We start from the raw sequence: 25,426 nt of genomic DNA, 5'->3' as shown, positions 1-25,426 counted from the left end.
TTATTAAGGACATTGTCCAAAAGCCTCTTAAACAGTGACAGGCTTGGGGCATTGACCACCTCTCTAGGAAGCCTGTTCCAGTGTTTGACCACCCTCTCAGTAAAGAAATGTGAGCCTTCAGATTCTTCGCTGATCAGATGTCCAACTCAAAGCATGGCTGCTAGGAAGGCATTAGCATGGGAAGTTGAAGTCTGCATAGGCTTCTGTTTCCAGATTTTCCCTTTCAAAACTTGAGGATTTTGTGCAAGACTGTGTTGTTATGAAAGCGTAATGATTGTGGGTTAAAGATGCAGAACTTTTTTTGGAAAGGGAAGAAGAGTGCAAGTTGCTTTGCCAAACTATTGATCTGTAATGAGTCTCACCCGAAATGCCTTTCTCAGCATAGGTATGGAAACACTTGACACAACTTGATTTGTTTACTCTTCTGTCTGTGCCATTATCATTCCCCATGTTAGTCTGTCTACATAGTATGAGACATCTTTTCTTCCAGGCGTTTCCCAAGATTTAGTTACTTGAAATGTCCTGTTCTCTTGTGGTTTTAAATTCTCTAGTTTTGTTCTCCTTCTTAAGTTTCTTTAAACACTGGTGATAAAATGGTATTCCTGATTTCCCCTGTGCCTTTATGTTTTTGCTTAAGAAATGCAGCTTTTAACTGTGTGGTAAATCTACACCCCCCACCCCCAATCCTGTATTAGTATTTCAGCAGGACATGTCCTGTGTGCCTTTTTGGTAATTTATTTTTCTCACTACTTAAAGTACAAGAAAAAGAATTCTGAAAAGGGTGGCAGAAAATAGGAACTGACTTCAGGAAGAAGATTTTACAGTATTGTGATCTGATTTATAGTATTTACAATTCAGTAACCTAGATATATCTCAGAAAAGAGCTGAGTTTAAAACAGGGTGGTTTTATTGGAAAGTTTAGGAGTAAGGCTACAGGTAAGAGCCAACTTGAGTTTGAGCCCTGCAGAATTTTTCTATTTTGTATAGTTACTGAAATCTTTTAAGTGGATTACTTCTACAGAACTGTTGGATCCTTCAGATGCCTGTGGATCAATTTATGCACTCTCTTCTGTTTCTTAACAGCGTTTTTTTTTACTATCATGTGTTCTTTGCCAAACATGATGACCTTGTTTGGCTTCTCTTGTTATTTATCTTTTGTTTTGTTAGAAGAAAGTTATGATTAATATTAGTGCACTAGCTCTGCTTTCTGATGAAGATGCTGTGGTCTTGAAATAGGCCAAATACTATATGAGACTGCTAAAATCTTAGGAATAAAGGTAGTTTAATATTCACAGTCCATATTGGGCAACTAATGTATTTCATCGAGTTAGAACTTTGACAAACTTCAAGTTAATAGGCAAGACTTCATTTTCTTGCATTTTGTATGAGGGGAAAGAACTTGAGCTACCAAAACTGAAGTAAGCCGGCTTCCCTTTTTTTGTCAGTAATGTAAGGTTTGTTCAGTGCAGAAAAAGTATGTGTGAGAAATTAGTGAAATATGCATGTTTACAAAGTGCCTCTGTCTAAAATAATCTTTACCAGAGCTGTAGGGTAAGAGTGACTAACAGAACTTTCTGTTGCATGTTCGTTCTCTCAGCCTTCCTCTGAAGGAGAGGTATTTCCTCTGAAGTGTCTTGTCTTGAGAAGATGTTTAGAAATTTGCTTAATGGTAGCTAAATATTGGAAACAAAGTTGGTGTGTGTCAGGCTGGAACAGAAAGCGGTGAGGTTTTTTTTGATGATCTTCAGGGCTTTGTTGGAGGAAGTTGTTGCAGTTTATGCATTAACCCTTAAGTCTGGCCTGGTTTTCCATAGCATCTGTATTTTTACTGTAGAATGACCTTGAGCTGGTAGATGGTAGCTGTTAAATGTTGTCTTTGGGAGCTTTAGCTGGCTTTTAGGTAGTTGGAGTGTGGGCTACAGAATGTCCTAGAAATAAAGACAAAACCTTAGCATTGATAAAATCTGGAGAAGCTGGTGAGGGAAGAGAAGCTTTGATATGCTCCTAATAAGCTTATGTTACTGAGGAAAGTGTACCGCAACTATCTACTAGCTATAATTTTGTAAGTGGTGATGTCATGGGTATGTTGCGTGACTAGTCCAGTCAGAAGATAACAGTTCCATCATTGTATGGCAGGATAGTATGAGGTTCCGAAGCATCTGGAAGCAATAGGAGAAACATTAATGGATATTCCTGTTGGTAAATGAGAGCCTATCAAAAAATCAAACCTGTAAAACCAAGCCCTCAATTTGTTCATTATTGATTCATTTCAGCAGGTAAAGGAGGTCCCTGTGCATGATTTAGCAACCTGATTATTTTTAAATGTTGTATCCAGTGGTTGACTTAACTGTAATTTGAAAAAATAAAGAAACGAGGTATCTGACATCTTATTTTGGCTTGTATTAAATTGTAATTTCCCTGGTATAATTTTCTGGAAAAAAATAATTTGAGTGTTTTCCAGTGTTAGTCTTCTCATGAATATCGTTGTCCTGTTTCTTGGCAATGTAAGTTTGACCTCTTACTTGACCTGTGCTCAAGAGAACTCTGGATAAGAAGCACTTTTTTAGTTAATAGAGAAGGGGAAGATGTAGCAGTAAATTTGTTGGAGACAGTCTCTTATCCCAGACTGTTTTGCACTGTGGTCAGGAGTGTATGTACGGTTCACTTCTATGTTTATACTGGATGTTTGTCTTGTTTTCGTGGTTTATTCCCACCGTTAACAGGGAGAGTGGGTGTGCATGTATGTGTTAGGCTGCGGTGTAATTTCTCTTCAGATGGTCAGAGCTAAATGCTAGTTGAGAAGTGTACTCTCTGGATTGTTTCAATACTTTGCTCTTTCACACTTGTTAAATATGAATTATGCATTCACATTGCCTGAGAATGTTAGTATTTATTGCTGAGGATTTGAAGGAAGTCAGACCACCACTTTAGCAGACGGCACTGTCTGCACAGGTGGAATTGGAATTTGAGGTCCTAAGCCAGCTTTTGGCAGCAGTATTATTTCCAGGGATGGAGAGAACATCATCTTACTTTGGCTTACACTTACTGAACTGACTTTACTTGGTCAAATCTTTGTCATAATACTGAACAGATGGAGGAAGTAGGAGTGCATTGTCTTGTGGATAGCTAACAGTGCTTCATAGGGTAGTTCCCTTTAACGTAGCAATTGGGAAAGGAATAAAACCTACTTAAGGAAAAAGCCATACAATACCGTGTATTTGAGAACTTCAAGTAGTTATCAGAACAAGTGTGCTGTGAGAAATACCCAAAGATGCAAAAGAAAGAGATTTGAAAAACCTTTTAGGTATCTTCAAGGTCTTATTATAAAAAGCTCTGGACTATTAGTCTTGAAGACTTTTCTTTCCGTTTTTCAGTGATATTGTGTTGATAAACCTAAGGGAAACAGCCTACCCCCACAACATTGGGGCTTACTGTGGTCCTAGGTACCATAGAGACTTCTTTGTGATGGCAAACTGTGGTGAGTACTTTGTCATCTCTGTTAGAATTTGTTAACAACACATTTTATGTTTATCCCTAGTTTTTCTCACCTGGCATTATAATGTTGATTTTGCTTTCTATTGATCAGTTACTGTTTGGTCCTTTGTTTTCAGCATGGGGAAAAAATGCAGGAGTCATATAGAATGATCAAACCATTTAATGTGGTAAGGGGTATGAATCTGAGACTAATTGGTAATTTAAAAGCATAACATATTAGGCTGCTCTGAATTTTGTTCTCTAAGAATGTGTGCAGTGTCAAGTTGATGTTTTTCAAGATATGATGTGCTAAATAGTCTTTTATAAATACACTCGCTAATGGCAATATAGCTAAAATAGCCCTTGCACAGAAGGGATATGATGGATTCATGCAAAGAACAAAATCTCACTTACAACCTCTGGTAGTTTACATAGCACTAGGTGGTGAGAGGGAGAGGTAGGATGTTTAGCATAATAGGATGTTTTGTGAAGTCCTGTAAATGGGTTTCTCTGCTGATACGTGGGCTATATTCTTGGGCTTAGTATTTGGGAAGGGCACTAAGCAGTGTCTACAATGTCTGTTACACTTCAGTATGTTTATATATATTATATAGGCGCATTAAATCGTGGCTATTCAGACCACTGTAACCTTATTCCTGTGTAGCCAGTAATTGGCCATTAAGAATCAGTAACAGTTTGCAGCTGCACATGTGGTGGAGAAGGAGGCAGCTCTGTGTTGTGACCATCATGATGGTGTTCAACTGTTCTGCCTATGAGAGGTGGAGGAAATAACATGTATCTGTTCCTTGAGAGATCAGGTGTACTTAATTTGTGTTGTGGGTAGAGGCTTTTACTAATGCAATAGATATAAAGAGTAAAGACCTAGGGAATGATGGAAAGTTGAGGGGGTTTTGTGTTGGGTTTTTTTGTTGTTGTCTTAAATCGATGAAGGTCATAAGCTGACTTGAATGCTGGGTAAGTGAAAGGTATTAAAATACGACTTCATTGGGGGCAGGGGGAGGGGGGAACAAAACAAAAAAAACTTGGCTGGGCTAAAATTGACAGTGTGGCCTGAACTAATTGACACTGTCTGCTTGTAAATCGCATTCAGTAGTCCTGTTTTGTCCCAGTCAGACACTTAACTCTCACTGTGTGCACAGAGAGAATAACAATGACAGCTATAATGCATTGAGCTTAACAAGCATTAAGGAAATGCTTGTCCTTATAGTAAACGTTTCCCATTCACCTCTGTTCTTCCTTCTTTCCTCCCCTCCTCCATATGGCTTTATTGTCTTTTACCTGTCTTAGTTGTTCAATGTTTATACCATCCTTAAAAACAAATTTGATCATAATTGCACGTAAAAGGTCATCAATTTGAAATGTTAGTCTGTCTTGTGTTATTAAAGGCAATCTAAATAAATGTGGAGATTACAAGACACCAAGAATAGCTGACCTATAAAAAATAATGATTTGATGGCTGACTCATAGTGCATGTAGCACTTTGTCATTCAAAACACATTTTTACTGATCAGGAAACTTTTAAATTGGTATTTAGTCTGAGCCTCTCACCCTAATACAGGTCTCTGCTCTAGGTAGCTGCTTTGTGCATTCAAATGTAGCAATGTTCGTTCTAAGCCAAGAAAAGTGTCTAAATCTGTAGATTTCCAAACTGAAGACTGATGTCTGCAGCAGGAAATGCATAGATAAGATTATCACAGTGGTGTAATCTTTGGAAAATCTATTTTAAGTTATTCAGTATTGCACCTGTCACTGTCACTATTGAAGAAGCACTTTCTCACCTTTGTAGTGTCAGACCTGAAATTCTGATCTGTTGTGTGTTCTGAATACAGAAGCTGAGACAGTTTAGTTGAAAAGTATTGGTAGGTTTTACTTGTGTTTCATAAACACATTTTGACAAAACTTAGTTCTATGGTAATTGCTAAGTAGATTTCTTCTTTACTAGATGCCTTATGCAGTATAACTCTTGTGTATGTCTCTTCTAGCATTTGTACTTTTGGGGGGGGTTACCTTGGTTTTCTCAAATGTCTTAGCAGCTCTCTTGATACCTTGCTGTCTTGGTACATGAAAAAGCCTCTTCTCTTAGTAAGAATTACAAACTGCAATGTATTGGGTTTTTTCTTGTAACAAAAGTTGTAATTTGGAGGAATATGAGATGGGAACTCTGATACCATTGACAATGTGACAGTTATTCAAGAGCAAGGTTAGGTACGCTCTTTGCTAGCCTGTGCATATTTGTGCATCTCACGTTTCTGCTCATCGCTATATGACAGTTTGTTTCCATTGTGTGTTATACAGAGGAATAAAGTACTTAAAATGCAGATACTGTGGAGTCTACAAAAGTGTGCTTGCTTAACAGACTAGCTTTTAGTCAGTACTATGATTCACCATGTGCTTTTTCTACAGACTTATTCTTACCTGTAACACTGAAATGGATAATGCTATAAGGGTGTTTTTGTTTGTTTATTTTTGAAATCAGAAATAAGCTTGATAGTTTAAGGTGATGCTCTGGAAGCTTCTTTACTTTGGATTTTTTAACTGAACTGTTGTATACGAGCTTTTTATATGGAATGCACATGTGACTTCTTAAAAGGTGCTTAGATTGTTTAGGTCGTTACGGCAAACTTCTTTTTGGTTGTCTGACATGAGCTGCTGAGCTTTAACTCATGAATGAACAAACTTCCACAAATGTTGATGCTTGGTTTTCTTGATAACAGTTTTGATGTTTTGCTCTCCCCACATAACTTGACTACTGTGTAATGTTCAGTATAAAAATCAAGTTCTATTACTAGTTAAATGTGAATGACTGCTTGAGATAATGAAACTGTACTTTACAGAAGAGGTAGCTAAGCCTGACAAGAATGTTGTAAATGAAGCAACCTTATGGGAGGGTACAGTTGTTGTAGTTTTCTGTGTGATAGACCCTGTGTAAACCCTATGGTTCACTCACTGATTTATCTTTTTTTGTTGTTGTTCAGTTGCCTTTTTCCCCCAACCAGAAACAAAGTTGCATATGTCGGGTGTCTCTCGAGCCTCTGTATTAACATTAGAGTTGCATAGTGCACACTGGACTAAAGTTCATAGAAGAAAAAATTATCAGACTACTAAAAGACTAAAATAAATGCAGGTTGCACTCCCAGCTTCTGATATCCTGTGGCTCAGGGAGAGAACAGCTGTGGAAGTATGGCTGGATTTTTTTTGTGCTGTCCTTACTGTCCTCAGTAGGGATGCCTATGGGCTCCTTTTTGAGATGGTGTTAGGCAAAGTGGCACTCTGATAAAATGCACACTTGTCTTGCAGTTAGTTTCCAAAAATGTTTCTGCATTCTTTGAAGAGTTTGGTTACTAGTAATGCCTAGCATTTAGGTTAGCCCAGTCAACCAGTTTGGGCATTTGTTTGTTTAAAGTCCTTGGGTAGTTGCACAATTTGGTGTTTAGAGATCTGACCTTCAGGCTCCAGGTAATGTTAAGTTTTAGAGTCTTACTGCAAATTCTGGGTGGGGGGAAACAGTAGCTCTAGATACTGTTTTCGAGATGTGCTTTTAATGCTTTTTAACAAAAGAAACCAAATCCTGTTCTTAATTAGACTTGTTTTTTCTGCAGAATCTTTGAGCATACGTAGATCTGGAAGCCGTTGATCTCTGCAGTTTGTGGAGTCTGGCCTGTGGAAGGGAATGTTTTTAAGCCTTCAGTAGACTAATACTGGGGAGATAGAGGCGCTCCTCAGACTGTATGTTACGGCTGTATTCCCTTGCCTGGTGTTTTTCTCTGCCTTACCTGTCTTGATTCTGTACTGCTGCCAAGTTGATTAATGGATTGAGATTGAGATATGCCTTAACTGCAAAGGAAAAGAGGTTGATTTAATGAGGATCACTTGAAAACCTGGTCTGAGGAACAACTCCTATGGAAGGAATAGTAGATTTATTTTTTTCCATAGTTGAGGTAGAAAACTTTGAGAGAAATGTAGTGTAAAATTTCACCCAACTCAGTTGACTTCTTCTTAAGTCCTGTTACCTATCTAAATGTAGATTTATAATTTACCTTTAACTTCACCCAGTGCTGTGTATGGTATTCTACTATGATATGTAACTTGAATAGTAGAGGCACCCTGTCTCTGTTGGAACACACAACCCTGTGTGCATCTGCATATTAGTATTGTTCAGAAGAGTAGTGAAACAGAATAGAAACTTGTTTGCTGTGAAGTTGGGCTAACATGTTACTCGTTGTTCAAATGACACTGCTTTTTTTATCAGTGCTCAGTACTGTTAACAGTAGTATCAAGTCACTGTAACTAAGAAAAATGCTGCAATCCAAGTGTACAGCTTTTGCCATCCAAAATTGAGTTGTTATGCAGTGTTGCTGATGCACAGTAATGTTTAAGCAAGCAGCAAGATATTGCTGCATCTATCTTTTAACGTGGCAACTTGATAGAATTTTATTATAAGTCAACTGATGCAAGGATCTTGATGTTCCACTTCATTTTCCCCATACAAGGGGAAAATAATTTTGGTATAAAGATTTATTCAGGCACTCCTAAATGACTTTATAGCTGAAACCTCTGATAAGGAAAGACTGCATTCTAAGGGCTGTTTTCATTCCGTTGTAGACTGTATCCTGAAAGCTGTATTCTTGTAAACTGTATCAAATCTTAGTTCATTTTGTGTTACAGTCTGATTTCAGCGTGGAGGTCATGCCCTGGGCTATTTTAATATGTTAAAAGCGTCTTAATGTGTTCTTTAGAATGCTTTATTTAGGGGGAATTTAGTTATTAAACTATATTGTTTAATATAGATTACTGAAATAGTTTTGATGCGTTGCAGTCTCACAAGTTACAATGATACAGCTGGCACAGCGGGCTGTGGTAAGGAAGGGGGACTTTGACAGATTTGCAGTTAAGTCTGGAATCTTGTGAAATGTGGCTGTGCGGGAAAGTCATGTGAGATGGGCTGAACTGGTTTAACTGTGTTGGTATTGAAAAGAGGCAATTCCACTGTTTTCCTAGAGCTTGCCATGGTCTTTAAATTACCTGTCTGTGAACTGGTTTAGCTCACAGCAGAAGACTCGCCTAAGAATAACTCCCTCCCCTCTATGGGTTACAGAGCTGCATAGGCTAAGGAGTTCCATGAGAGCCAAAGTGATTACAGAGGAAAAGATGGGGAATTTTTATGGCCTTTACCAATGCTGAGGAGATGGGATAGCTCATTCTGCTAGTATTGAGCTGTTAGCAATTCCTAAACAAAATATTTCAAACTGATACTGAGTCCTGTGGTTCTGAATGCATGTAGCGCAGTGGCGATGTGGCAAGCAGCTGAGTCACTTCAGTCTTTTTAGGTAGTCTGAACAGGACCTGTGCTGGGAAGATGGAGGTGTTAAATTCCGTTTGTGAACTATACTGTGTAATTAATATATGTGTTAAATACTAGAGTTTTCATGATTCCCAGGGTTCCTAGGTTGTGTATGTTATCCTCTCTAGCATGTCTTGAGCCAGTCTCATTCATTTCTTCATCTCTGCCTGTCTGCTTTCCACAGTAATTTAAAATATGAAAGTAATTTCAGTCTTCTGGTAACAGGACAGCAAATCACTCTCCATTTCTTCTAGCGTTGTCGTGATCTCTAGTACTAATGTTGTTAGACTTCTGGGTCAAATGCCCTGTGTGTCCTCTGCCTCCCTACCACCATTTGCTGAACAAGCATAGCAGGTGAAAATTTCCCAGAAGTTGTAAGTAATTTGCTGCTGGAAGTCCATGAATATGGAAGCAAGATTTTTTTTTTTCCAAGCAAAGGGCAGACTCCTTGCATACTCTTAGAAGTGTCTGATTGGAACATGGGAAAAGCAGTTGACTACGATGCTCAGGATGGTGTGGGTGACCTAATTTCTAACTGGTGTTCCAGATAAAAAGACTAAGAATTAGCAAGGTTTCTTGTTAGTCTGTTAATTACAAAACCACATATTTTTAAAAGTAATTTAGATCACACTTTCACTGAGCAATTGCTATTTAATCCTATGCAGCTATTTTAAGTTGGCATTTGTAGCAGAGATCTAATTATTGTAGTAATTACAGTGAAATCCTTCTTAATTGACTACTCATGAGACTGACATCAGTTGATTAACAGAAGTCATCTCCATAGTTTTTCTCCATGTTTGGAATATGAAGGGACAGTTTTAGGCTCTGCTATAAGAAGAAAACTATTTCTCTACTGCATAGAATGATTCAGGGCATTGAGAGATCTCGGCAGCTTCAGAAGGGAAGATCTACAGCCATGTGGTTTGGGTGAATCTTCAGGCAGCTTAAATTGATGTCAGAAGGTGTTTACCCTGAGTCCATATATACTAGTAGTCATAATAGAAAGATGGCTTACAATTGCTTGTGGGTCAGACTGGGGGGGGCGCAGGGGAGAGAGAGGCGGGAAATGATCTACTATCTTCCTCAAGACCCATCACAGGGGGAGGGCAAGGAATGACATAATGCTGCTTTGTTGACCTGCTGCTTCTGTCCTGTTTTGATCATGTGTGCTTGCTGTGACCAAATTTAAACTATTGCTAACACATTATATGATATTCATGTACTTCAGGTCAAGAGGGTAGAAGCTGCATGTGTGCTTACCAATGTAACTGTTGCCTTGCCATTATCAAAGGTCAGATCTATAAGCTAGTATTCAGTAGTTGGGCTTTGCTGTCTCAAGAGTCAAGGATCAGTGTAACTCAGGGACTGATCTTGCGCCAGAATACCTGTTGAAGACTTCTGTGCTCTGCAAGGCAGGATCAGATTGCCCTCATCAGTATGACTTCAGTCAGGTTTGGAGCTCTTCACTAGCAGTTGTTTGGAAACAGATGCTGTAACAAACTTGTCAGAATGTCTTTGCTGTTTTGCATGTAGTTATGTGTGACTAGATATGCATGTGACATAGTAAAAGTGTGTGATATGTTTCTGTAATAAGTGCTTCTGTAATAAGCTGTGAAGCCTGTTGTTCAGGCAGAACTGAGCATTTTTGCTTTCAGCCGTACTAGAAGCCACTAGAGCCACTTGCTGCCCTAAAGATAAGAAAAACGCAAAGGAAATCCGGAGTATTTCTGAGCAGTTTACATTGATCTAAGATGGCTGCTATGTTCTGGCTGTGCATTCTGTACCTTTGCTTGCAGCATTGCTGGTGCTTGCCTGTCCCTGGGTGAGCCCTTTCTCCTGCAGTGGCAGATAACTAGCCCCCCAGAGGGTCCCACAGAAGCATATTTCTGATACCTGAACTGGTTCTAGGAGCAGAAAAGGAATAATGGGAGTGAGGAATAAGGGGTGGCATAAAAAAAAGAAAATCTTTATTTTTTTTGCATGTAATTCTCTGAGATCACTCTCCATGATCCTCCTAATCTTGGATATTATGTTTGATTAGTAAGTTGCAGGACAACTAAGATCTGGTAACAGGAGGAGAAAGTGAAGAGAATGAGTCAGTTTGGTTGTTTTATCCCTTTCTGTCTCCTTTGTGCACAGATTTATTGGATTGAATCTGTGGACAAATTTCGTTTGGAGTAGATTGACCATCACTCTTCCGAAAGAGGCCATCTTCCCTGATCATGCGGATTACTGAGATCCTCATACGGCTGAGAGACAGGATACGTATTCCATAGCTCACTGAGCCAAGGAAAGGGGGAGGTTGGGGAGTGATTTGCATGCAGTAGGTCACAAAAGTAGTCCCTACCATATGTTTATGGGATGAGTTAGTCTGAATGGTCTTGGTGTGCAGCTGGGTCTCCTAGGAACTTCGCTGTGTTCTCCTCCACTATGCTTCCACCAGTAAACATTGCTGATGTGAGAGCCTTAGGTGTAGGAACAATATTGTCCTTGTGAATTTAGCAGCCAAAAATATTTACCTTACAGCCTGGAATCAGGTTGCTCTTGCACCAGGTCATCGCCTCTGGATGACATAATTACAACTTCTGATTTTTCCAGTTCCTAATGTTTTCTTATTTCATCTTAATTATAGAGTAATGTGTTTGTGTTTAAGATGAGCTGCAATTTTGTTGGATTCTTCTTGTATGTTTAGGGTTTTTTTTTCTAAAAGAGTTTTGGATGACAATTTGCTAGAAGGTAAAATGTGTATAAAAAAGACAGGTCTGTGAGTTTGTATACTTGTATGTCATTGATTCTGTCTCAACTGTGATCTGTTTTAGTGTAACTGTTGTGAACCTAATGTTTCTTGACAACTACCTGTTGAAACTGGTATCCTTTTTAGTTCTTGTACCTTAAACATTATAGTGTGAGCTGTGAGATGGTGACTTTGGAAAGCCCTTCTGTCAGGCAAGGGATGGATGTGAGAGGATTCTCCCCAGTCATGCTGATGTAAATTAGCAGGTCCACGGAGACCAGTAGATAGGCAGTGGTTTGACGTGGTTCCCAGTAATGACAGAATCCACTGTAGTGTCCTTTTGTATAGTTTTTGTATTTCAGAGGCGAAGGTGTGATTGTGATGTGGACAGACTTGAACTCATTCCTATGTCCTTTTTCTAAGTGTCAATATTTTTAAAAACTCTTTCCGCTTGCTGTGTGTGGCTTCCTCCACTACCGCATCTTTTGCTTCCTGCAACAAAGAAACCACTCCCTTCCTTAGGGAGAATTCCTAAGGAATTCTCCAAATTCCTTTGAGAATTTGGAGACGTTCTGCTCTGCTCTACGCACTGGACTTCAGAGTTGGCCGTTTTGGTCATTTCCATAAGCAAATGTGCCTTAAATGATTATTTCTTTTAGGCGCTCTGGAATAATTTGGAGAAATTTGGAGAAATTATTTGAAGAAACATGCAGTCAAATTACAAAACAGTGGATTGTTTCTTTCAGTCTTAAGATGATGCACTCATTGCTACTGCAGTAATGTTTTTTTTCAATTGACTCTCTAAAACGATAATATACATTCTGTCCCTTTGTTCAACTGTTATGACGGAGTTATGTCACTTAATCTTTTAATGCCTTGTGTTGTGGTTATCTTACTTTGAATATAGTCTCCAAGGTGTGCTGCAGAGTAAATATTTCGTCAAAGAAATCTTTGTGCTCTGTCAGTGCCAGTTTTCTTTGAGAACCTGTAACTAACTTGCAATCCAACAGTCATGTTGCCAAAAACTTACCAAGTATTACCAAAATGTGAAAGAAGGCAAATACTGCTTGCTTTCAGTTGCTATGCTTCTGCTTGTTTCTGCTTGCAGGCAAGAGTGCCTACTTGTAGTCAGGTTAAACCACAATTATAGTATCCTTTCTTTTGTGTTCTAATTACTGTAATTCAGCTTTTTTTAACGTAGTGTGCTAGAAATGCAACGAGTACGCAAGTACTAAACTTGTTTTGAAGAATTACACCCGTGTCCTTGCATTATCATTTGAGAGAGGTCCTGTTGCCCCCCAAAGCGGAACTGAACAAAAGTTTCAATTCCTTCAGGGTGCAGTGAGAGCTGCTCTGCTGTGTTCCTGCTTTCCCTGGTGCCTGTGATGCTGCCAACTTGCTTTAGATCATCTTTTCACTCTTTGATGTTTTGGAACAGGCATGGCAGTACTGATACAATATGAGTGGATACAAGGGACAAACTTGATATCTTAAAATTAATAGAAAGGAAGACTACAGAATAAAGAGTGGTGTCGATATATAATTTTGCTTAGGAAATATCTTAAGTACATCATGCCTTGTTACATTCAGGGTAGTTGGAAGAAGCGTTGCTGTTTTGGTGGGCTTTTCCTGTAGACTGTCTAATTAGAGGAAAATTTTAAAGGAGGAAAGTGGTTGTCGAGCTTTTGTTTGTTTAAACAACTAGCAGGGTAATCTGATAAGTGTTGGAATTTTAACTGTCCAAATACTTTTCTGAACAGGAATATAGTGGGATGAATAAGGTGCAGTTTCATGTTACTGGCTGGGTGTTGCAAAAAGCGATGAAGCTGCTCTTTTCCTCAGACACCCTCTATCTCTGGGTTGAGTGCTCCTACTGCATCCCTTTGACTCTGGGATTGTCTGACCACGTGATGAGCCAGTGTAGGAAGCTAACCTGATCGAAAGTTAACTGGGGGGAGGGGAAGAGCAAGCAGATTTTTAGGTTTTGGCTGAACTCTGGTTAGCTTTAAACACAAATTTGGATGAGCATTAGTACAAGGTAGAGGGAATGAAGTTTGAGGAACAATACCGTTGTTCTGAAAGTACTGGATCAAATTAGCATCACAACACAACCAACTCCTGGTTGTATTTGATAGCTGTTTATGTCAGGCAGAGAAAGCAGCTGAAGAGGGAAGCCTTTCTGGATATAAGCCTAACTAATAGGTTGAAAACAGTTAAATGTAAAAGTGGAAGGCAGTTTCAGTGAGAATAAACTACCTTCAGTAAGTATGTGTTGTGAAACAGGGTATGTGTGAAAGATCCAGGAGAAGCAAGTTGAGAGAGGGAAGAAACTGCTAAGGCTCCTGTGTTCCTCAGTAGTTCAGACTGAGGTTTTTGTAAGACAACTGCAGCTATTCCAATATAGTTTCAATGAGAAGGATACCTTAACACAGAAATCTGAATGCACTGAAAGTGGAAACTGATGAATAGGAACAAATAGTATGTGAACAGTTAATATTTATGTGAAAGGTTCACCTTGAAAGGAGGAACAAGGTGAGATCTGTCTAGCAATGAATGTGCAGAATAAGAAAAGAATGCTCTGTAAATATTTGTAGTAACAGGAAACCTTCTTTATTGTACTTGATACTGAGATGGTTGAAATGTTTATCTGCTATAGCTTTTCATGAGTCTTAATCTTTTTTTTTTTGCCATAGGTATTCATTCTAAAAAGACATTTTTTAATTTAGTGGTGCAGCTAAGTCAGTTTAATGGCTAGCTGCTACCAAAGGGAATCATCTTTCTCTCTTCCTCCCTTCCCCGCTGCATCCCCCCACGCCTGCCCAGCAGTTCAGGGAGCTGATTTGTCAGAAGACTAATTGTTTCTAATTGTTTAGAGGGGAAATAACAGGAGAGAGATGGCTTTCTGTGGGTTTGGTTCCCCAAGCTGTCATCATCAGTTGTCTGGCATAAGGCAGTGGTAATATGGAGAATGACAGCAAGGGGCACAAGACTGCACCTTGTGGTAGCTAACTGTTAGATGAGTTTCCTTCTAACATGACAAATTACAGCCTTTGAGCTTGTCTAACCTACCTAAAATTCATGCTAGGAATTTAAAGAAACAGTCTGAAATAATTTCACAGCTATTTGAGAGCTTCTGAGGGGCAGATGATGTTCCAGAGGAGAAGGGGAAAAGGCACTGCAACCATGCTTCTTAAAAAAACAACGACAACCAACCAACCAAAAAACCAAACATAAAACCCACAAAAAAACTGAAACAGAAAATCCCAAACCAAAACCCCTTAACAGCCTGTTGAAAAGGTTGGAACTAGAGGGTTACAAACAAGCTATCTTAACAGCAGTTCCTGGAGGAATATGGATAATGTAAATTGTTTGGCCCCAGTAATCATCTGGAAGATACTGATGTCTTTGTGAACAACTAATACGAGTTTTTCAAGAACAAACCCTGGTTAATCCAGTCTAACTTCTTCCTGTGGCAGGGCAAAGGACCTAGTGGATAGTTGCATCTTGACTTTTAAAAAAGGCTTTTTGATACTGCTCTGTTATGCAATGAATGGAAACAGTATTATAGAAACTGTTGTATAGTGGAAATACATCCAATTGGAAAACTATATCTGGAAATGGATGAACAGTGAAAGTGAAAAGATTTGGTAAATTTCTGAAGAAGTCTGTCTTTAAATGCCTGTTGGTGTTTTCAGGAGTGACTTGGACTACAGCATCTACATATTAAATCAAGATAACAGGAAGGGCAGTGAGCATGTTTGATTAGGATTTGGAGTTCAAAATCATTCTGACAAACTGAGGAAACCATTGCATTTTTAAATTGAAAGCTATGGTTTCAGATGAATGAGGTGTTGCATTTGGGTGGGAGTAATCAGCTGTGCAATCGCAGTGGAGAATGACTGCAGAATAGAAGCTGTAAGCTGTAGTAGGTTAGTTAACTGTAGATATTTAACATGCTTTCATGTTAAAAATGAGTGCTTCCAGAGTTATCAATCACACCTGATTATATGTATTGTCAGGAGAGAGAGATGTGCTGAGCCACCAGCTGAGATGCTGAAGTTGGGGGCAAAGTCGCTGTTGCTGATTTCTGTTGAAATAAGTGAGAACTTGGTGCATGGGGATGTAAAGGGGAGGTTGCCTTGTCTGCTTATTGTCTTTTATTTAGTGGAGTGTCTCTTGTGATGAATTGAAACAGATATGAACAGCAGATTAATTTACCTGTTTCAGTGGAGGAACTTTTATCCAGTTGCTTTCATAATATGTGGGTCTACTAACACTGCTGAAGTACTGAGTATTTTTGTAATTGGTATGAAAGTCAGGCAAAACTATGATTTGTGCTTCTGTTTCAAGAATATTATTAAGATTTCTTTAATTGTTACTGAAGTCTGTTAGGAAATTAGTATAGATTACTGATACTAACTAGCAGTGCCCATTTCCATATCAGAGAAACTGAAATCTTAATTTAGTGTCTAACCCCCTTTACTTCCCTGAAACAAAGTGGTTTTTTGTGTTTAAAAACACAAGTTGGGATAAATGCACCAGGAATTCTTCATATGATTATAAAAACAGTAAGCCTTTGCTGTTATTCAAAAACCATTGGCTATTACTATGTTTTTGACATAGAATCCTACTGTACTATATGGAAATAAAGCTTAATTCCTTGTTCTGCAACAGTTGTAGCTGTTGGGACAAAATCCTGAAGAATTATTAGTGTTTACACAAATTCAAGGTGTCTGGCAGCAGTGCTTCACTAAAAGGTAGAAAAATTACTTTGTACCATAGCTAAGAAAGAATTTAACTGCCACACCTCCTAGGTGACACATGTGTCTGCACTTAAAAAATGCTAGAGGATCAAAATCAGTCCAGTGAGTTTTACTCATGACTGTATGATACGTCTTATTCTCACAATTAGTCTCTTTTCATGAAGAAACTTTTTAACAGGAGATAGATGTGAAAAAAATCTCTGCAGCTTGTTTGAAGGTAAAGATAGGCTAAAATCCTGTGGGTCCTAGCAGCAGAATTACACCTTGGAACAGGTTTTAGTTTGAGGCTGCACTAACTCTGCAGTTTACAATAAAGCCTATTTTATAATTTTCTTGATTTTTTTTTTTTTAAAGTTTAGACAGAAGGTGTTAATTACCATTATTGTACTGAAGAGGGAGTAAATTGAAGTCAGACAAATATGTAATAAGATCATACGGATGAACACTGAGATGTTTTTACTTCAATATTAAAACAGATTATCCCTGCCACCCTTTTGCTGCAGTTCCTGTTTCGAGTATTTCAATAATTTGGTTTATGGCATCTCACTGATAGCTGTGTTGGCACAACTGATGCATCACTGGTTTACTGAGCACCTAGGAAGGAATAGTATAGAAACTGAAGAAACCAGTTTTGGTCCTAGGGAAAAAAATACTGTGTTACATTGTCCATAAACCATTTATATACGTGCACACATCTTGCTGTGTGGGTTTTTGTTGGTAACTCTGTATGAACTCTGCTGATACTACTTACTGTCTTGACAGCACCACAGGAAGAATGGAATGCATTTGCATAGTAGCATTAGAAAATTACTAGAATTTGTAATGTTGCTAATCTGTTACTTGGGCTGTAGTAACAGATATAAATGTAATGTACTTTTAAGCTTGAAAAACAGTTGCATATTTCTAAAAGTGAATTATTCTCACCCTCATGGTTTATAGTTTAATAATAAACTTTATTTGACAGATTAGGAGGGGGGAAAGGAGGATAATGGAAAGCATTGCAATAAACGAGAATGTCTTTAGGAATCATTCTCTGTCTGGGTAAAAATAGTTGCTTCTCTTTTTAATAGATGATGGCAGGCCTCCTTTCTGGTTTTCTGACATCACTGGCAATAAATGGTTGTAGGAGATATGGAGTAATACCAGAGTGAATACCTGTCTGCAGCTACTTGTTATAATCTGTATGTCTAATCAATCTTAAGTGTCTCTCCAGAAATATGTAAAGATGGATTTATGTAGCTTGGTGTGCCAAGAACATGCAACTTGACGTACACAACATTTCAGTTACTAAACTTAGTGTGTTTGTGTAAGAGGGAGAGCTCCACCTACTGGAAAAACCTTCCAGTTTATGAAGTACATTTTGAGTCAAGGGTGTGATATCGATTTCTTAGGTCTGAGCTCTGAAAGTATTTTCTCAGATTTTCATCTTGACTTTTTTGTTTATAGGAACATCATCTCCAGCGGGCTATCTCAGCACAACAAGTATATGGAGAGAAGAGGGATAACATGGTTATACCGGTTCCAGAAGCTGAAAGTAATATTGCATACTATGAATCTATATATCCTGGAGAATTTAAAATGCCAAAGCAGCTGATTCACATACAGCGTAAGTAAAGTAACTCATTCATTGAAGCTGTTGTAGTTTAACCCCAGCCAGCAACTAAGCTGGGTTACCACACAGCTGCTTCCAACTCCCCCCTCCCAGTGGGGTGGGGAGGAGGGGGGGGGGAAGTAAAACTCGTGGGTTGAGATAAGAACAGTTTAATAACTAAAGTAAAATAAAAGACACTACTAACTAGGAATAACAATATAATAATAATTGTAATGAAAAGGAATATAACAAAAAAAAGAAATAAAACCCAAGAAAAGACAAGTGATGCACAATGCAGTTGCTCACCACCTGCTGACCGATGCCCAAGCAGTGATTTCCACCCCGCCCCCCGGCCAACTCCCCCCTGTTTATATACTGGGCATGGTGTTCCATGGTATGGAATATCCCTTTGGCTAGTTTGGGTCAGCTGTCCCGGCTGTGCTCCCTCCCAGCTTCTTGCACACCTGCTTGCTGGCAAGAGCATGGGAAACTGAAAAATCCTTAAGATAAGCGCTACTTAGCAACAACTAAAACATCAGTGTGTTATCAACGCTATTCTCACACTAAATCCAAAACACAGCACTATACCAGCTACTAAGAAGAAAATTTAACTCTATCCCAGGCGAAACCAGGACAGAAGTCTACACAGAGAACTTTATTTTGCTAGTAGTTCGAGAGATAAATGTCTGTTGAGCTCGCATCAAGACTGACTTCTGAGAATTAATTTTTTCCAACACGTAAAGGAATACATACTTCTTACTGAAGAGGTATATTTAGTTCTTGATCAAGAAATAGATGGGTGTCCTTCTTGAGTCTATGTCTATATGTTGATACTTTAAACTTAGCAATCTCAAAGGCCTGTTTCTGCTCTCTATAACGCTCAGTAGCTACAGCTTGCAGGGGAATTCAGGTTCGTTAGCAAGGACAGACACAAATCTACTTGAAGAGGAGAATATATAATACGTAGTTAAGAAACAGAGTACCTGTCCCCTGAAGCTTAACCAGGATAAAATGACAGTAGAGTGGATTGGGAAGCCAAGCAGAAACGGCAGTAGTAGTAGTATTTGCCTATGCCTGGATGGAAGTATTCTGCATCTAAAAGTAGGTGGGTTTTGATATCACCAATGACTTGCAAATGTGTTGGGATTTTGTTTTTGTTGGAAGATAGCAGCTGTTCTGTATGGATGTGACCCTTGATGTGAGCACCACATTACTTCAGATAACTTTTGAAAACATTATAAAAAATATAATCTGTTGCAGAATTCTGTTGCATGGTGTAATTAGTAGAATTTAAAAAGTAGTATCTGTGCTATGTAAACAGATCTCATGCCTAACTAACTTTGGTTAAAAGTTAGACTTCTGTATTAGTCCGAGCTTCAGTGATGGCTTAAAGTATTAGAATCATAGAATAGTTTGGGTTGGAAGGGACCTTTAAAGGTCATCTAGTCCAGCCCCCCCTGCAATGAGCAGGGACAACTTCCACTAGATCAGGTGGAAGATCAGGTAGATTAGAGCATGTTGCTCTGCTCCTAAGCAAATGAAGAGACTTATACTAGCAGTCTTCCATGCTGGTATTAAGGTTACACTTTTTCATTCTTCTTTTCCTTATCTAGCGGTCTAACAGCCAAAATGGTGATTTTCAGCTGCATTGTATTCTACCTATTTATTTATTAAAAGCAAGTGATGCTTTTCACAATGTGTTTCCAAATGTGCACTTGGGAAGAAATTTGTGTCTCTTAACTAAAACAACTTGAATGAGGCATGAGAACTAGGGAGATCTTGTTTTGAATGCAGATTGCTGCATTTTTGTAGGATATTATGGAAAACAGAACAGTTGTTTGTGTTCTGCAAAACATTACTTGTGTTTGAAGATTCCTTGCTACATAGGGTAGACCGTGCTGGGCCAGTTTAGTCTGACGCATCTACATCACAAAAATCATTGATGAGAATAGGTATAAGGTCATTGTAATACAGTCTGCACAGACTTTTGTAGAAGTACCTTTGAAGTGTGTTTGGGCTGAAGTCTTAACTGTTGATAATATGATACATAAAACTGCAGAATACTGGACACCATTGAAAATTTTGACCGATCTAAAAATTTCTTACTAAAAGGTAGGAATCTGCTGGCTGGTTTGACCACTAGTAAGCTTTCATTGGTTAACAAAAGCACAGTCAAATAGACATCAGCTTTTATTCCTGACTTTTAGTGGTGTAATTTTTTTCAAGAAAAAACTAGATATAACTTAGAAGTAGCGTTACTACAACATTCAAACAAATAATTTTGGTTTTGTCTTTGGAAGAATCTGGTGTGTACTCCAGAAACTGCTATTAGAGCAAAACATTTCTGTAGTGAAACTAACTTTAACTTTCACTCTATCATTTAGCTTTTAGTTTGGATGCTGAGCAACCGGATTATGACTTGGATTCAGAAGATGAGATCTTTGTGAATAAGTTGAAGAAAAGAATGGACATCTCTCCTTTGCAATTTGAGGAGATGATAGACAGACTAGAAAAGGGCAGCGGTCAGCAGGTACAACGGTACTTTGAATAAAGAATTTGAAATATGCATTCTATATATTGCTATATGAAAGTGACATGCTGGGTTTTACATTTAGCCAGTCAGCCTGCAAGAGGCCAAGCTGTTGCTGAAGGAAGATGATGAATTGATCAGAGAAGTGTATGAGTACTGGATTAAAAAGAGGAAAAACTGTCGAGGTCCCTCTCTTATCCCAGCAGTGAAACAAGAGAAGCGAGATGGTTCCAGCACAAACGACCCTTATGTTGCTTTTAGAAGACGAACAGAAAAGATGCAGACACGAAAAGTAAGTAGATCAGTACCTCCTCCTGCTTTCTTTCTCTTCCTTCTCCCCTTCTCAAAAAGTAGCTTATATGAAGAAACAATTCTGCTGTGTAGTATGAAACAATAAAAGTTGGGGTGTTCTTTTGTTTCAATTTGCAAGGGTAAAAACATAAAAGAAACAGCTATTGAATGAAAGTTTGTGTTCATTATTTTTTCACTAAATCTACTGCTAAGCCTACTTACGGTGCTGTAGGCTTTCTCTGTTTTAGCATGTAATTATTTTTGTATATATACATAAATATTTAGAACTTTAATTCAGATTATTTAATTTAAATGATGTGGGGAAACATACACTATGTATCTACAGAATCGAAAAAACGATGAGGCATCTTATGAGAAGATGCTTAAGCTGCGTCGAGATCTGAGTCGTGCAGTAACCATCCTGGAGATGATAAAGAGGAGGGAAAAAAGCAAGAGAGAGTTGCTGCATTTAACACTGGAAATTATGGAAAAGAGGTAATGTTTGTTGAAAATTTGCTGCAGAAAGCTTTGGAAACTACGTTGTATTTTGATTCCTGCAAATACTTAAAACAGTGAGAGATTTTTAAAGTAAGTATTTAGACCTTCTCACGTTTACAGGATAGCATATTTTCATATATGCCTGTGGAGAGCAAAATAAAATGTTAGGAAGTTACTTGTTATGGGAAAGTGACCTGTCACACTAATCTACATTGTTTTATTACATGTGTACATGTATTCAAATGTATGTATATATCCTGTATATTATACAGGAAGAGAGATCATAGTTTCAGGTAAATTCGTTTGGAAATTTGTGTTAAATACGTAGATTAAGGAAATCCGAGCTAATTTTAAGGCCATTTCCAATCATTACCATTCTTTTTCTTCATTAGTGCTGGTTTTTTTTTAGCAAAGCTTGATCTAATACCCAGTTGAGGAAAACAAGCATTTCACACAGTATAAAATGTTGTTCTGTGAGTCATCTCCAACTAGCGCTTCTTCTGACATCTTGTTTGTCAGCTGTGCTGAAAACCAAATGCTGTGCTGTGTCAACTGTCACTTTCCCAATCAACTGAGAATCACATTTGCAATGTGGAGTTGTTCTTTAGGTTGATACTTAAAATCTGAATAGACTTCTCTAGCTTAAGCATCCATGTTTGAAAACAAAAGTTTTGAGTCAGTATATTAAAGCTCTAAAACTAACTTTTTAGTCTGGCTTCTTAGGGAGACAAGTTGAATGTCTCTACCAGGGGCACTTTTTTCAAGTACTGACCATTTTCAGCAGAAATAGGGAGGGGAGTAATCTCGAAGATTTTCCAGTAGCTTTTTCAAGAAAATGAGCTGAGGAAAGACTTTAATGCCTCCCTCAGAATGGAAAACTGCACTTCAACTCAGCACTTTCCACAGGACTTGAAATGTAATATGTTTCATGGATCTGCTTGTTGTGAAGCTATTCCATAGCACAGAAGAGGGAGGATTGATGAGTAAGGCACTCTGCCTCACTGTTTAAAACCTTTTGGGTAATAAACGTATCTTTTTAAATGTTACCTGTCCCCAGGTGAAGGGGGGAGGGAAACACTTTCCTGTTCTTTCCTTCTAGTTTCTGCTTCTTTCCTTTACATTATTATCTTTTGGAGATGTTTTACAGGCTTTACAGGGTATTTATCCTTTTATTTATTTGTCAGCATTAGTCATCACAATGAAGTTTCCATGTTATTAGTCCCCTGTTCTGGAACAATACTTTCTGTACTTCTTACTGTCATCCTGGGTGTCCCTTTACTCCAACTTGCAAGTATTAGTCTGTGTTTCTCTGTGTTGTGCAATTTTGTACCAGACATACATTGTAAATGTTCCAACAAATTAAAAAAAAAAATAAATTCTGTTTTCAGGTATAATTTGGGTGACTACAGTGGAGAGATCATGTCTGAGGTCATAGCACAACGGCAGCCAATTAAACCTACCTATGCTATTCCCATCATTCCTGTGACTAACAGCAGTCCTTTTAAACACCAAGAAGCTATGGAACTGAAAGAATTTAAAGTTAAAGTGAGTAATGTCAGTAACCGAGTTGCTAGTTCACGCTGTTATGTATGCAAGATACAGCATATCCCCTTAGGATGGGGGGGGGGGGGGGGGAAGCTTTTTGAAACTGGAAGTAGACTAGCAAAGCTGCAATTGGAATAAAATGCTTTGTTCTGTTGGAGTTATGATGATAACATGTAGACTACTGCCTTTCCTCAAGACAGAAATAAAGGAAGTCTAGACGAACTATAGACAAAAGGACACATGCAGTTGTATTCTTATTCTCGGGGATGTGAACTTTTTTCTCTAATACTGTCCATAAAGTTAGGATATCCTGAACAAAACTATATTTATTACCTAGATATTGGACAAAGGTAGCACTAATGAGGTAAAACCCATATCTTGTTCTAAATTCATGTAGTTATTTTAATCTGGAGGGGTTTTTTTTGTTTTGTTTTTTCTAAATATGATCCACTGATATTCCCAGCATGCTGTATATATTTGTCTGGTTTTGTATTTAAGAAAAGTATCAAATACTCTTATTTGATTTAGAAAGCTGACCAGCACTTTTTTTCCTGCAGGCTTTAATTTTGTCATACAAAGCATAGCTACAGTGCCAACAACTGAGCATATTAAATAGGTCAGGTAACACAGGAGAAATGCTGAGGTATAATTTGAATTCTACACAAAGACTTCTTATAACTGAAGAATGTCCAAAGGCTGTTCTGAATCTGACAAGGTGGCTTGAATCAGTGAATACTTCCATGGATACAGAGCGTTGTAGTTGAGATTGCTGGAGTGTACTTACCCATTAGTGATGTTGAGTCGATGCAGTGTCTCGCAGCATGAGAGAAATCTGTTTCTTAGATACTTGAGAAATGCACTTAAACTTGAATTTGCATACTATGGGGAAATGTGTTTAATTTTTAGAGGATTCTCTGAGAGTCTAGATATCTTTGAGAAGTCTAACTTCTATTTTTTGCCTTTAAAGCGTTGTTTGGTACTTAGTAATTCTCTAACACTGCGTAAATGCCTATTAATTTAAAACGTTAGAAAATAAAAATGGTGCCTCATGGAGATCGTTGTATATATTTTAGTCTAATTCTCCAAAGTAGTACGGTTATCTTAACCGCTAGTGTTTTATCTGGCATGGATTGAGCAAACAGTGCTTGATTCCACATTGTCTGTTACACGTTTCAATTACTGGAAATGAAATACAGATATTCATTAAATGACTGCTTGTTTTGCGATCAAGATGGTGGAGAGATGAGTTCACTTTTTCGCTTGCTTACATAGGAGTTTTCTAAAACTCCTGTTTTAATCTAGTTTGCTTGTGTGTGTGTAACTTTATGCTGCTTTTTTTCTTGCAGCAAGATAAACCTGATGTTATTAGACCCAAAAGAAAGTATGAAAAGAAGCCAAAAGTCTTACCTTCGTCTGCTGCTGCTACTCCTCAACAGACAAGTCCTGCTGCACTGCCAGTCTTTAATGCTAAAGATTTGAATCAGTATGATTTTCCTAGCTCGGATGAAGAACCTCTCTCCCAGGTAGGAGCTCTAGAGTTCTATGCTGCTCTTGGGGAACGAATAGAAGTAAAACTAACGAATTTACTAGTATCTTTCTTCATACACCCCCCATCCCCTCTTTAAAGGTTTTGTCTGGTTCTTCGGAGGCTGAGGAAGAAAATGATCCTGACGGTCCTTTTGCCTTCCGTAGGAAAGCAGGCTGTCAGTACTATGCTGTAAGTAGAATTTCCTTATGTATCATAAACCAGAGCATTGTTGTGGGAAAATGTCTTGTGTTTAATTGTTTAAAATTATTTTAAGCCTCATTTAGACCAGCCTGGCAACTGGCCATGGAGTAGCCCTAAAGAGGGAAGATTAGGAGATGTGCGTTACAGATACTGCTTAACCACCCTCACTGTACCCCAGAGGTGTATTGGGTTTGCACGAAGACGGGTTGGCCGTGGTGGAAGGTAAGTGCTACATAATTGTTGCTGGTTTTAAAAAGACTAAAAACCAATAAACCAAAACCAAACAAACAAAAAAAACAATCAGTAAGACATCTTTTAAAAGAACAAAGTTTAAAAAAAAAAAACAAAACTCAAAAATGGAGGCATCAGAGGGATTGACTTTTTAGATAATTCCATTTGATTTCCTTAGATGATTGATGTCTCCATTTTTATTTTGTAGTAGTGGAAGCCAGTTTAATACTGTTCTTAAATGTTTCTAGAATGTTTTATTGCTGGCACTCCCAAGTTCTGAGGTGAAAATACATGTATGTTTTTCAGTTGTGACTGATGGTTTGTATTTAAATGATTTGCATAGTTGTCTTCAAATAGTAGTATTTAAAAATAGCAAAAATCACGTTTTTCAGAAAATGCTTTTCTGAATTTGGACTGTATTTGGTGATTTGCCAGTTGTAGAGGAGAATTCTGGGAGGAATACTTACAAGTGACAATAACTGTTAAATTTCAAACGTTGTCAAAAATACCAAAGAATTAAGGACTTGCTTAGAAGCAAAATGCCTGAAGTATCTTGTATCAAAAACAATTTATAAATTGTTCAGTGTATAAGTGCTGTTTCTTAAATATTATACGATGTCTTTAAGAAAATGGTACATTGGTATTAAATTTTAATTTAATACCAATGTAAGAACGTGG

At 38.1% G+C, this 25,426-nt stretch overlaps 1 protein-coding gene across 9 annotated transcripts in view; it reads left to right on the top strand.

Moving 5' to 3' along the window:
- The window catches only part of EPC1 (enhancer of polycomb homolog 1), a 68,208-nt gene that overhangs the window by 27,001 nt on the left and 15,781 nt on the right, over positions 1 to 25,426 (top strand). For all 9 annotated transcript variants that reach the window (XM_050891061.1, XM_050891062.1, XM_050891060.1 and 6 more), the window contains 8 exons: positions 17,780 to 17,939; positions 20,309 to 20,454; positions 20,540 to 20,746; positions 21,092 to 21,240; positions 22,632 to 22,788; positions 24,135 to 24,311; positions 24,416 to 24,505; positions 24,591 to 24,739. In XM_050891061.1, the coding sequence (XP_050747018.1) occupies positions 17,840 to 17,939; positions 20,309 to 20,454; positions 20,540 to 20,746; positions 21,092 to 21,240; positions 22,632 to 22,788; positions 24,135 to 24,311; positions 24,416 to 24,505; positions 24,591 to 24,739 (1,175 nt within the window). In that variant the 5' untranslated portion in view covers positions 17,780 to 17,839. The remainder of the gene's footprint in view (positions 1 to 17,779; positions 17,940 to 20,308; positions 20,455 to 20,539; positions 20,747 to 21,091; positions 21,241 to 22,631; positions 22,789 to 24,134; positions 24,312 to 24,415; positions 24,506 to 24,590; positions 24,740 to 25,426) is intronic.

This window comes from Gymnogyps californianus, chromosome 2 (assembly GCF_018139145.2).
Source record: "Gymnogyps californianus isolate 813 chromosome 2, ASM1813914v2, whole genome shotgun sequence".
In the NCBI taxonomy this organism is placed as follows: Eukaryota; Metazoa; Chordata; class Aves; order Accipitriformes; family Cathartidae; genus Gymnogyps; species Gymnogyps californianus.
The sequence above is the reverse complement of the archived record's forward strand: the minus strand, read 5'-3'. Positions and strand labels throughout refer to the sequence as shown.